Source organism: Octodon degus, unplaced genomic scaffold (assembly GCF_000260255.1).
Source record: "Octodon degus isolate 3935 unplaced genomic scaffold, OctDeg1.0 scaffold00177, whole genome shotgun sequence".
NCBI classification, from domain to species: Eukaryota; Metazoa; Chordata; class Mammalia; order Rodentia; family Octodontidae; genus Octodon; species Octodon degus.
The window spans coordinates 4952339-4965519 of NW_004524753.1; the positions used below are offsets into that span (position 1 = coordinate 4952339).

Consider the following 13181-nt stretch of genomic DNA (forward strand, 5'->3'; position numbering starts at 1 on the left):
CCACCATGCCTGAACTCTGTGGCCCTCTCAGTGTGCCCGGGGGCAGGGCCGGTGCACATGTTCTGGGGACTACATGTATGTATAGACATTTGTGAGAGCATTTTTGGAGGGTTTCTGGAAGTAGAAAGGTCAGGTCAAAAATCAGATGACTGTTTCAGGACTGGGGTTCAGCTCTGTGACAGAGCACCTGCAGGCACCGACCAGCCCTTGGGCCAAGTCTCCCACCAAGAGAGAGCACCGGAAGTGGACCAGCTCTTGGTTAGAGTCTCCCACAGAGACAGAGCACCCACAGGTGAAGACCAGCCCTTGGGTAGAGTCTCCCATCAAGATGGAGCACCCGAATGTGCAGACAAGCTCTTGGGTGAGTCTTCCCCCAAGACAGAGCACCTGCAGGTGCAGACCAGCTCTTGGGTAGTCTCTCCCACCGTGGAGAAGCTTGGGCCCGGTTGCATGTCTACACTGGGGTACCTTTTGCCAAATTGACTACCAAAACTACGTTGCGACCTGAGTCCTGAAATGTTTATCACACTTGATGCCATCAACTTTGTAGAAAAAAAATCAATTTTGGCGCTGGGAATTGAATCTGTCAGGCAAGCACTCCATCAGTGAGCTGTTCCCCTTTGTGAAGTTTCCATTTTGGACGAGGTCTTGCTAAGTGGCCCAAGCTGGCCTTGAATTTGTGATCCTCCCGTCTCAGACTGTCAAGTTTTTAGGGTCACAGGCATGTACCACTAGGCTGGAAAATCTTTGTAAATTTTGCTGGTCTGTTCTGGGGGCAGAAATCTCATTGTTTAGCTAAGTGTGGTGGTGCATGACTGTAATCCCAGCACTTTGGAGACCTGGGGGTGTGGCTCACTGAGAAGGCCCTGGGTTCAGTCCTTAGTGCCTGCCACGAGACAGCAACGATACATTTTTAGGCGCCTTCCTCTCTGAAGTCCACTGCCTGTGCTGCCCCGGTGCAAACGGCATCTTCTTGTTTGACTCAAGCATGTGAAACTGCCCAAGTATGAGAGGGCGTGTTTGTGCTCTCCCAAGTATTGGGGAGTGTGATTATTACTATACTATCCCATCCCCAAGGCTTTGTTTCCTGAAATTTCATTGCTGGAAGCCAAACTAATGTCTGAAAATATTAATTGGAAATTTCACAAATAAGTAGTTCGTAAGATTTTTTTTTTTTTTTTTTTTCAGTTCATAAGTTTAAAGTGCACTATAGGAGGAGCGGGATGGACTCTCACTCCGAGCAACTCTCCACTTTGTTCTGAGGTCCAGGCTCTGTGCCTGGCCTTGTGGCATCCCATGATTAGGTGCACTGGGTTGTCTGCAGTATTGTAGGCAGCCGAGTTAGAGAGAAATATTGTCGGCAGTCAGACAGGGCCAGGCCCTCGAAGGAGATACCATAGAAGACAAGATATCTTGCAACTCTGAGAGGGATGGATGCTCCCGCTGTGGGCCAGACCTAAAGACCAGAGATCAAACAAATGCTGACCTTCATAAAGATTGGCATCCGAGATTGATCCTCACCCTGAGGGAGCCAGAAGAATCATTAATCCGACTACTATTGGATGGCTATCTCATAAAATCCTGTTCTATATTCATGCCTGCTTGCTACGTGGCTCCCCATTTGGTCCTGGACTCTTAATCAATTTTACCTGAGCAAAGGTGCTTGTAATCCCATTGGTTGACCATAGTTTTATCCCACCTCCTGCCCACCTAATCGAGTTCCCATTGTCTCCACTTTAGCCCATGTGGTTTTACAGTATAAAAGTCCCTGGAAGAGACAGCTTCCCCAGGGGCACAACCCGATTGGGCCCCCCTCCTGTCCCTCTCTCAGACAGGAGAACTTTCTCTCCCTCAATAAATACATTCTGCTCATAACCTCCGTTTGTTCCTAAAATTCATTCTTTGGTTTTAGAGAACACAAACTTGTCTGGGTCGAGTCGGGAGATAATTTTTTCCCTATGTCATTTTGATGTTCCCTGTATCATTTGGAGGTCACCCACCCGAGATCAGTTTTTCTCCCTGTATCAGTATCACAGCTCCTGTGTCCAAGCAACCCTGATTTTACTTAATGCTTATCCTGTGTAGTTCAGGCTGGCCTGGATTCACAATGTAGCCCAGACTTGCCTCCAACTTTCAGGAATCTCCTGCCTCAGCCTCCCCAGTGTGGAGTTCTCTTTTAAGTGAAAAGGTGAAAGTAAATGAAGCTATTTTGACAGAGGAGACCACCACGCAACTTCTGTTACAGTGCGTTGTGTAGCTCTTCTGTCTTCATTACTGTCAGTGGTGCCCTCCTTTGCCTGATACACCTCCTCGAGGTGCACCTTGGGCTGCTGCAGCTCCAGCCACCTAGGGGCTTAGCTGCTCATCCGTCTCCTTTCTGCTCTGCCCCTTTCTTTCCCTTTTACACCTTGCTTTCTTTCTTGTTATTTGCAGTGCTCAAAATAAGTTTAGAATTTTTTATATTTTTTTGGGGGGCTGGCTCAGGCTGCCTTAAGGGCAGGTCTGGTAAGGTATGGGGAGCTGGGGATTGAACCACAATCCTGAAAGCCTGACTGGGTTTGCCCATCTAGGCTCTTAAACAACTGAGCTAACCAGCAAGCCCCTCAAAATAAGTTTATTTCTTTATTTTTGCGGAACTTGGGATTGAACTCAGGCCCTTGTGCTTGCCAGGGATGTGCTTATTACAGTAAGCCATCTCCCCAGCCCCAAAATTTTACTGTCTTTTTTTTTTTTGTGGAACTCCCCGGCCCTCAAAATAAATTTAAAAGCAGGCTGGTGAATGCAACTCAGCACAAAGGCCCTTGGATCAATTCCCAAGACCTGCAGCCCCTGTAAAGAGCCCTATAGAGGAGAACAGGGGAGCAACCAGATCCTCAGCTATGTGGGACTCATGTCCTTCAGAAAAATCAAACAGTGTGACATGTGACACAAAAGCAGAGACTAGGAGGTGTCCTGAGCTCTCCCCTGCTTAGATCAGAGTCTCTCCTCCCTGCAATTGGGTTCCTCAACCTGCGACTCGGATGGACTGGGGTTTCCAGAATCCCCTTTCAGAATCAGAAGAGATGATTACCTTGAAAGCTTTTACATCAATAAATGGTCTTTTTCTTTTTGATCTTATTTTTTTGAGGCAGGGTTTCACTACACAGTTCAAACTGGCCTTGAACTCACTGTGTAGCCCAGGATGGTCTGGAACTCTCAGCCATTATCCTGCCTCAGCCTCCCAAGTGCTGGGATTACAGGTGTGTGCCACCATGCTCCGCAGCAAATATTCTTATATCTGTCTATCTAGCTATCTCTATCATCTGTCTATATCTATCATTTATCTATACCATCATTCTATGATCTAGATAGATTTATCATCTGTCCTCTATCATCTATCTGTTAGTCATCTATTTATTGCAGTGGTAGAGACTGAGCCCAGGGTTTGTATACCCCTGCAAGTCCTCCACCAGAGTCCCCCTATCAGTTTTTGGAGGGCTAGGGTGAGTAGACTGGTATTGAACCCAGGGCTTTCACACCAGGCTACATCTCCAACCATTTAAAAGTTAATTTTTATTATTATTATTTTTTTGAACACAAAACAATAAGCACCTTTGTTGCATGAGCCAAACCAGAAGGCAAGAGGACTCCTTCTGGGGCCTTGATTTTCCTCAGACAGAACTCAGGCTCCTTATCCTGTGGTGCACAACCATCTGTGGCCCAGTCAGGGTCTCCGTGGGATGTGACACAGCACAATGTCTGCCCCATGGCGCTGCTCCTCCAGAGGATGCAAATTTGGGCTTTCTTTTTCCTTTCATCCTACTTTTTTTTCCTCTCACTAAATTGTCCAGGCCCAGGTAGAACTTGTGGTCCTCCTGCCTCTGCCTCTCCTAGTGCAGAAATCACAGGTGAGCACCCCCTCAGCCAGCTGGAGAGCCTCTGAGTGTGAAAGTAAAGGCAGATTTGCAGTTGTAGTTTCCAGGGCCCGAATGCTGAGCTGACTCCATGGCAGATTTTTTTTTTTTCTGGGTATTTCTTTGTGTCCCACTTGAGTTTTTGTGGCTGGAGCTTCAAATGTATAATTAATTTCCTGGTTATCAAGGTCTCCTAGGCCCTGGGGCTTTAAAGTCATCAGTATGCATAGTTTAGTGATTAGGGCTTCATTTCTGAGCCTTGAACCTTTTAAATAGCACATTACAGAATCAGGCCATGGCAGCCGCTCCAGGTCACCTGGGAAGTTGGGACCCCGTCTCAAACGGAAATTTCTAATCCTACGGGAGCAGGTGTCCAGGCCTCCTACCCTCAGTTTGGAAGAGGCCAAGTCTTTCTCCAAGCTCTGCAACCTTGGGCATGGGGTGGGGCTGTTACATTGACTTGTGAATACTGGGAGCCACTCAGACCACACCCAGGAAACACCTCTGGGGGAAGCTGGAGTCTGAGCGGCTCTCTTCTGTACAGGTGGGCCCCTCCCTGCACAGAGTGCTTCCTGCCTTGGCCTAGAGCTCCATGCTGGCCCCTCCTGCAGCAGTCGGAGCTGAGAGGAGCCACTCCAACACACTAGCAGTCCCCAGCGGCCTGGGAGAGGCTCCTCCACTCATCCCACAACATTCTTTGCCAAGTCGCCTCCTTCCCCCCTCACTCCCCCCACCCCACCCCAGAACTGGGGATTGAACCCAGGCCCTTGCACTTGTCAGACAAGCGCTTATTCTACTGAGCTAGCTCCCATTGTTAACGCCAGTGATGGAATCAGTTCCTGCCCCAGCAGCAGACTCCTCTTGGGGCTGATCTCAGAGAAAAACACTGATGAGAAAAACAGCAGAAAAGCCCAACCATCTAGTACAGAGGTGGTGAACCTGCGGCATGCATGCCGCAATGGGCTGTTTGTGGTCACTGAACGCTCTGAAAGGTTCGCTACCCCTGCTCTAGTATTTGGACTCCCAATAATCACTACAGCGCTACCAACTTCCCAAGCTATGTCTTGAGAGTGGCAGAAATCAAAGAAGGCACAGAACATGAGGGATTAAGCTTTGTTTTGTTTCATTTTTTTGAAAGTCTGGGTGCTGTTCATTGACAATGCGGTTTACACACATTTACTTTCTTCCCAGGATTGATTCCTTGGGCCCCCGCAGCAGAACGAGGGATGCTCGAACAAGGGATGTGCGTCTTTAGCAAGCACAGATCCTTCAAGATGGGTTTCTGCCAGGCACTGGGGCCGGAAGTCTCTAGCAGGTCTTATCTGGGCCGCGGCTCTCGCCTCACTATCCAGGTCCATCCTGGTTCTAGGACCCCAGCCAGGCGCGGCCCACCTACCTCCGCAGGGGCAAATTCCGGCGCATCTGCAGGGCTCCGTTACAGTGAGCTGCTGCCTTCCACTGGTCCTTGAATCATCACTAAAGGACAAGGAGGAGGCTCTGCTCTCCTGGGAAGGCCAGCAGTGCGCCCCTGTTCCTTACCACACTGCCCCGCCTTTGTCCTGCCTACTGCGGGTGCCTAGGCTGGGGCTCCCAAAGCCCGGAGCCACTCTTTGGAGCCATGTGACAACTTCTGGTAGGGAGGTGATAAAAAATAGATAGGTACGGGAAGAACGAAGGAGCTTCGTTGGAGAATTGGAGGGCGGAAGTGATTTTGCTTTTATTTCTAGCTCAATCATGAAATGTCACAGTGATTCATTTCTGGGGTGGGACGGAAGAAGGTGCCTGCGTGCGTGCGTTAGGGGCGCAGCGGGCTGAGGGGCTCAGGGCAGGCTCTCTGCGGCAGCTGCAGGAGCACGAACTGACTCGCCAGCAGGTAGGTGACATTGCGTGAGCAAGACAGCTGTTACACGATGTCCTCAGTGGCTTCCAGCTTCCGTAGCTTGATCAGGCCATCGCCCGCAGTGGCCAGTGAGTTGGCAATCAGCTCAGCCGTCTTGGAGTCGCCTGCTGCGGAGATGACGGCCGCCTTCTGCTGCTGCTCGGCCTTTCCCACCACGAATTTGGCCCTGTCCACTTCCTGCTGATCCACCTGTTTGGCTTCCACGGTTTCTGTGAACTCCTTCCCGAAGGTCATATGCGTCAAGGACACGTTGTCCAGGATGAAGCCGAAGGTAGCTGCTCACTCCGTGAGGTCGTCGCTCACGTACCTAGAGACCAGCTCTCTCTGGGTGATCAGCTCACCGGCGTTGAAGCAAGCCACGGCGGACTTAAGGATCTCGGTGGTGATGGAAGGGAGCACGGCTCGTCGTAATCCTCACTGATGCTGGTGAAGACGCGGGGCAGCGGGCTGACGATGGACCGGAAGAGGATGCGCAGAGTGATGTTGACGTTCTGCAAATCTTTGCTGCCAGGGATGACCGGCACGTTACGGGGTCAAGAGTGGCAGTCAAAAATAATTGGTTTGTGTCCCCACAGGATGAGAAAGTGAGTGCCTTCCCCTACCACGATGTCCTACACTCCGTGGAATCGGTCACAGATGACCGCTCTGTGCCCATCGTCCACATTGTATAAGGCAGAGTTCATGCCTCCTGCCACGGCTAAGGCCAGGCCAAACTTGCAGATGGATTCAAACGCTTTCGCAGTCGTGTTTTCCTTCTGCGGGCCCCACTCACGCCACTCTCACCTTCTCCCACTCTGTCCTCCACATGAATTCTGAGGGTTGAGGCTTTGAACCAGGAGCTTCCTGCCTACAAGGCAAGCGCTCAGCACTGAGCTATCTCCCCTCATCCTGAGTTGCCTAATCTTGCAATAAAGCTGTAGAAGAATAGAACATGCATGCAAAAATGTCCTGAGACAATGTACTGTGCTACCTGAGTCCGGCTCCCCCTTTGTGCATGCATGGAGTACGCTGAACTCCATGGCCCCTGAGACGTTTCCTGTGCATGTGTACCTATGTTTTCTAAACACAAGAGAGGAGTTAAACTATGTACTAGCTAGTTATGACATTTATACACAAATTGCCTGAGAATGTTGAGGCTTAACTAATATTACATATTTACTAGCATGGCTTGTGTGGTCATGGATTCAGGAGCAGGTTTGCAGCTTCTGGTGTGGATATCCTGAGGTGGCAGAGGCCCCAGGACCAAAGTAGCTCATGTAGGGCTGCTGAGTGCTGGAGATTGGCAAGAGGGCCTCAGTTTCTCTGCACGGAGGCCTCTCACAGAGCTGCTCAGAGGTGAAGGTTGGCTTTGTCCAGGACAAGGGAGCTGGAGAAATAGGGGCAAGGTACACACCTGGCATTGAGGTCACACTGACTGACCTCTACCTGGCTTAGCTGGCCACACAGGCCAGCCCCACCTCCACTTCAGTTTGGGAGGGGGCCACCTAAGGGTGCAGAGGGCCAGAAGAGAGGCACACCAGAACCAAGTTGGAGGCTGGCAACACACTGTGCTTATGAACACATCTTGGGCGTTCTTACTGTACCAGCATTTATTGATTAATCTGTGTTTGGTTGGTTGATTGGTAGTCCTGAGGGTTGAACCCAGGGCCTTCACAATGAGCTACATCTCCAGCCATTTTTTATTTTGGAACAGATTCTTGCTAAGTCACTAAATTGCCCAGACTAGGCTCATACTTGTCATCTTCCTCCCTCTGCCTCCCAGAGTAATGAGATAACAGGCATGGGCCATCATGCTTGCCAAGCCTCATTATTTAAAATAGCTGTACCCATTTGTCTTACTTGCTCCTTTATTATTGGAACACAATGCTACACACCCACAAATTAAAGAGGAAAGATTTATTTTATCTCAGTGTGTAGAGGTGTCTGTCCAGCACTGGCTGGCTCCAAAAATGGTCCATGCCAAGGCAGACAAAAGGCAGCCAACAGCAAGCCTCCCTCTCCCTTTTTATTCAACCCAGGCTAAAAGCCTATTGGTTGATACCACCCACAACTTAGGAGAGCTTTCTCATTACCCACACCCAGAACTATGCTAATCCAACCAGTGGACTAATTTAGTCACCACACACCCATAATCCAGTATCATACACCCATGATCCAGCCACCTGCCAAAAGCTCCACCCATGAGCACATGACCCTTTAGAAGGACATCTGAAGATAAGCCACAACCATTGTATACATATGCCATATTTCATGCAATCTGGTTTATGCTACACAAATAATAATTGAGGAATATCACTTATTCCAGCATGTCCTATGTGCCAAGTCATGTTCTAGACACTGAAGGATATTGTGGAGAATGAAACAGACTGAAACTTGCTCTCATAGGGTTTAATTTCTGATTGCAAAGAGATATAAAAGACAGAAAAGAAGGGCTGGGGAGATGGCTCAGTGGAATAAGCACTTCCCTGGCAAGTGCAAGGGCCTGAGTTCAATCCCCAGTTCCGGAAAAAAAAAAAAAAAAAAAAAGACAGAAAAGATATGTAATTGCGTTTGCAGAGTGTTCTGACCAGAGTGGGTTTCCAAGGAGGTGAAGTTTAAATTGCAATGGAAAGAAAAGAAAGCTGCTGTGGAAGGTCCCAAGCTAGGCCACAGTGGAGTAAGAGAAGAAGAGTATGTACAAGTAGGTTAGAGAGATAGGCAGGCTCTGGGTGCCTGAAGGAGCTTGAGCTTCATTATAGGTGAGGTGCCATGAAGTTGTACTGTTGGTCATCCAAAAGCCACTGACTGTTTGTTGGGCATAGTGGTGCATGTCTGTAATCCCAGCACTGGGAGGCTGAGGCAGGAGCCCATGGAGGTTGGGCTACATACTGAGTTTAAGGCCAGCCTGAACTGCATAGTGGACCCTGTCTTGAAAATAAAAGAAGGAAGAAAGAAAGGAAAGAAGGAAGGAAGGAAGAAAAAGAAGGAAGGAAGGAGAGAAGGAAAGAAGGAAGGAAGGAAGGAAGGAAGGAAGGAAGAAAGAAAGAAAGAAAGAAAGAAAGAAAGAAAGAAAGAAAGCCAGCCAGCAAGCAAGCTACATGGAGTGCAGATTACCAAGGGCAAGAGAGAGTAAGGAGGGCTGTAACTGAACAGGACGATGTTGCTTGAACTCAGGCAACAGCAGGTGGAGTGCAGGTGACTCATTTAGGCTATGTTTGGAAGTTTCATTAACTGACTCGAAGAAAAGTGATCATACACATCATGGAGATCAAATGTTGTACCCTGGTTTCTGCTTGATGGCTGATGGTGAAAAGATTAAGAACAAGCAGGTTTGGAGGCTGAAGACCAAAAGCTGTTTGTACCAGGGCATCTTGTGCTCTTAATTTTCTGTTGCTATAGCAACATACTTGAAGCTTGGTACTTTGTAAAGAGAAGAGATTTATTTAGCTCACAGTTTTGGAGGCCAAAAGTCTAGGGTCAGGAAGTCCCTTTCACAGCTTCTGGTGGTGACCGCATTGTGGAAGGCATCACAGTGGCAGGAGTGCAGACAGAAGAGCTCACAGCGAGACATGCAGCAGAGTCTGGGCAGGCACCTGTCCCTGTGCTAAGCTGGGACCTGAGCCTGGTCTCATGAGTGCTGCGTGGCTCCTCTCCATGGGCGGCACCTGAGGACCTCATCCTGCCCACTAGGCCCTACCTCTGACAGGGGCCACACCTCAGCCCTGAATGCTGAGAACCCAGCTTCCAGCACTGGCACCTTCAGGAGACACAGCAAGCCCCACCCAACCATAGCACCAAGTCAGAGATGCTGAAGGCCACCAAGGGGTGGGAGGATTCAGTCTGTATGAGTTTTTTGACAGTAGTGAAGGATAGAGGTATGAGTTGTCCTATCACTGACACTTAAAACACACAGCTTAAGGAAAATTACTGAGAGGGCAAAAATAGGTGACAAGAAGGGGCTTAACACTGAGCTCTTTAGCCCTTCAGCATTTATATTTTGGTTTGCTCTATAGTACTAAAGATTGAATCCAGGGCGTTGGCACTGAGCTGCCATCCCAGTCCCACTTAGTTATTTATTGTTTAATTTTGAGACAGGGTCGCACTAAGTCACTAAATTGCCCAAGTTGGGGACAAACTTGCAACCTTCCTACTTCAGCCCCCCAGAATGCTGAGGTGACAGATGTGTGCCACTGTGCCTAGCTAGTAGTTAAATATTTTGGGCAGAGGAGTGGCCAATAAAAGAGGCTGAGACACTGGCACTGCATCCAGAAGAAAACCAGAGAGTGTGCCGCTGTCATGTCCAGGATGGGAGAATACGGTCAACCATGCTGAGTATTACTGAGGTCGTGTGCGATGTAAACCAAGAAGCACCCACTGGGTCTCATGATGATGAAGACCACTAGGAAGCAGCTCTGAGAAGGACTTAAAATTAACCAACTGCCTTTCCTTTTTTTGATATAGGATCTTGCTATATAGCTCGGACTTATAATGATCCTCCTGTCTCAGCTTCTCCATTGCTGGGATTACAGGTGTGCACTACCACATCCAGTTCTGGGCCCAGCACGGTGCACCTGGGGTTCCGGGGCTGGCATGGCATGAGGTACCAGGAATCGAACCCAGGTCCTTGTGCTTGCCAGGCAGGCCCTTAGACCACCGAGCTATCTCCCCAGCTTGCCTTTCCATGTATACTTGTGAGTCTGTCCAAGGCCTAGGCCCCTTGTCGGGAGATGGGCAGCGGACTCATAGTAAGTGAACCTCTGTGAGTCACTGGTCCCAACTAAAGCCTGTAATGGTGGGTGACCACCATTGAGCTGTGACCTCAAAGATCAAGGTCACAGCTCAGGACACCTGGCTCCGACTTCAATTAACTAGTCAAAGACTGTAGCCACTGGCATCTCACTCTGGGGTGGATTAACTTAATACTGTGCTTGGAGAAATCCTTGAGCCCTTCTGCCCTTCCTCTGCATTCCCCTCCTTTCTTCTGATAACTACATAAATATGGGCAGCCCAGAGAAGGCCTTGGTCTTAGCCCCGAGACAATCTCAAATTCTGTGGAGGGCTTTGATCCTCCTGGAGTCCTGAAATCATTCCATTTGTCTTTGATTGAGCCTTTGCTGTCCACTCATTTTGGAGATAGTGGACCTGATCAGTTTGCAATAACTAAAGGATAATATTAATCTGATATAACACACAACACCTCCATTCTTGAGGAGGCAACTGCAATGGAGCCAGGGATGTGCATGTTCAAGAAAGATCAGGAAGGAAGGATGCATACACAGTGCTGACCCTGTACCACGTTCTGAACTGCAAGAGAGAAGAGGGGTGCAGGGCGAGGTGGGTGGCAGGAGTGGCTCCAGTGTTTAAGAGCAGCCGAGGTGCTCAGGATAGAGCAAGGGGTCCCAGTGGCTCTGGTGCTCTGTTCGTCCTCCTCCTTTCTCCTCCTCCTCCTTCTCCTTCTCTTCTTCCTTATCTTTTTCTTCTTCTTTTATAAGGGTCTCTCTATGTAGCTCAGGCTGGCCTTGAACTCACCATGTAATCCAAGCTGGCCTCCAATTTGAGGCAATCCTCCTGCCTCAGCTTCCTGAGTGCTGGGATTACTGTAGTGCTCAACCACACCCAACTGATGCTTTGTTCTTAAAGAAGGGGTCTTGCTATGTATCCCAGGCTGGCTCAACTTCAAGCTCCTCCTGTCTTGGCACCCTAGTCCTGGGATCACAGGTCCAGACCCGTGTCAGGCAGAGGTGCTGTGTTACTAAGAAGTGGGATTTTTGGGTCAAAGGATCTTTGTGACTTTGAGCTCAGTGCACTGCTGTCTTGAGCTACTGAATCAATTTACACACCCATTAACACCATGTCTTTACAGCCATGTTCTTCTTTAAGCCCTGGGTTTGTTTTAAATATTTGCCAGTGTGCTTACATTTTGAGTGTAGTGACCATGCAGGACTCTGGGTATTGAAAGAAAGGAAGCTCTGTCTTCTTCCTCTTTATTTTGTATTGTAGGCCCATATTGCTCCTGTTACTCACCACCACATAGGCATTAGAAAGGTGCTGGCCAGGAAGTTTGTCCCATTTCTCTTTGTGTTATTGTGGAGAGGAAACCTAATTTCTTTGTCTGGGTGTGCTACACAAGACGCTATTCCGTTTGGACGTCCCCTCACACCACCTTCACCCCCCATCTCATCCTGATGAAGTCCAGGCTGCCCTGACACTCATGGCTCCTTCTGCCTTGGCCTCCTGCGTGCTGGACTGTGTTGTGCTTAGGTGTGATTCTCCTGTGTTGGATACCAGGGAGGGCATGGTGGGCGCTGAGGCTTGGGCTCTCTGCCCCAGGCCCTGGCCAACTCACCCCTGGACAGGGGAGTAAGCCTCAACCTGGGGCCAAGTTCCTCCCCTTGCTTTTCCTTGGTAGCCTGGGGTGAAGGATTCAAATCCTGGGGAGGAACGCACCCAGCTGTTTTTTAACTTTTAAAAACTTTTCTAGTGGAGAGTTTTGTATCCATACCCTGAGACCAGTAACTATTAGCCCTGTTACTTCCTCCCACCCATCTGAAGAGGGTTGGAGTCATATGATTTCTTTTGGGGTTGTTTCAGTATCTCTGAAGGATGAGGAACTTAAAAATCATATCTTAAAAGTTCCCTAATATCAATACTCCATCAGTGCTCACATTTCTAGTCCTCTCAAATGTCAGAAGTGTTTTTTTTTAAATCAGAATCTAAAGGTCAGACATTGCCATTGGCTGATGTCTTTATATCTGTTGTCTTTTGTTTCTCCTCCTGGAATTTGTTTACTAGGATTTCACTGACTGCATCTGGAACTGGGAATTCTGAAAGCACACACAGGTCCAGAAGGGCTTGACTGGCCAAGATCTCCTCACTGCCACTCATTTCTCCTTCTCTTTCTTCTTCCAGTACCAGGGATTGAACTCAGGACCTTATACTTGGCAGGCAGGCTCTTAAGCCTCTGAGCTATCTCCCGGGCCCTCACTTCACATTTCTGAGGAGCAGTTAGGAATGTGAGGTTCTTATTGCAGTGTTGTCATGCCCCACCTACCCCCAGACAGGGACAACAGGCCGCCCAAACAGGGACAACAGGCCCTGCCAGGTAGGACTCTGACACAGCAGCACAGTGCATTCCTGTGCCTACAGGTGCTTCCCAGACCCAGAACTCACCCTTCTAGAGTCCTGCTAGCTTTGCTTTCTTTAGTTTATTTCTTAGTTTTCAGGCAGGAAAGACTGTTTTTATTGTTGTTGTTGTTTTTTGTTTGTTTGTTTGTTTGTTTGTAGAACCAGGGATTGAACTCGGGCCCTTGTGCTTGCTAGGGAAGTGCTTATTCTACTGAGCCATCTCCCCGGCCCAAGACTGGTTATTTTGGAAAGAGAGATTATTGTGTCTTCGCCTTGTTGTTGTT

The 13181-nt window shown here is 48.9% G+C and overlaps 2 protein-coding genes and 1 pseudogene across 2 annotated transcripts in view; 2 read left to right on the plus strand and 1 right to left on the minus strand.

Moving 5' to 3' along the window:
- The window catches only part of F2rl1 (F2R like trypsin receptor 1), a 23575-nt gene extending 18238 nt beyond the window's left edge, over positions 1–5337 (plus strand). The window contains exon 3 of the mRNA XM_023703656.1: positions 5263–5337. Within this exon, the coding sequence (XP_023559424.1) occupies positions 5263–5337 (75 nt within the window). The remainder of the gene's footprint in view (positions 1–5262) is intronic.
- S100z (S100 calcium binding protein Z) overlaps positions 1–13181 on the plus strand; it is a 55334-nt gene that overhangs the window by 18146 nt on the left and 24007 nt on the right. The window lies entirely within an intron of this gene.
- On the minus strand, positions 5689–6812 carry LOC101591610 (annotated as a pseudogene).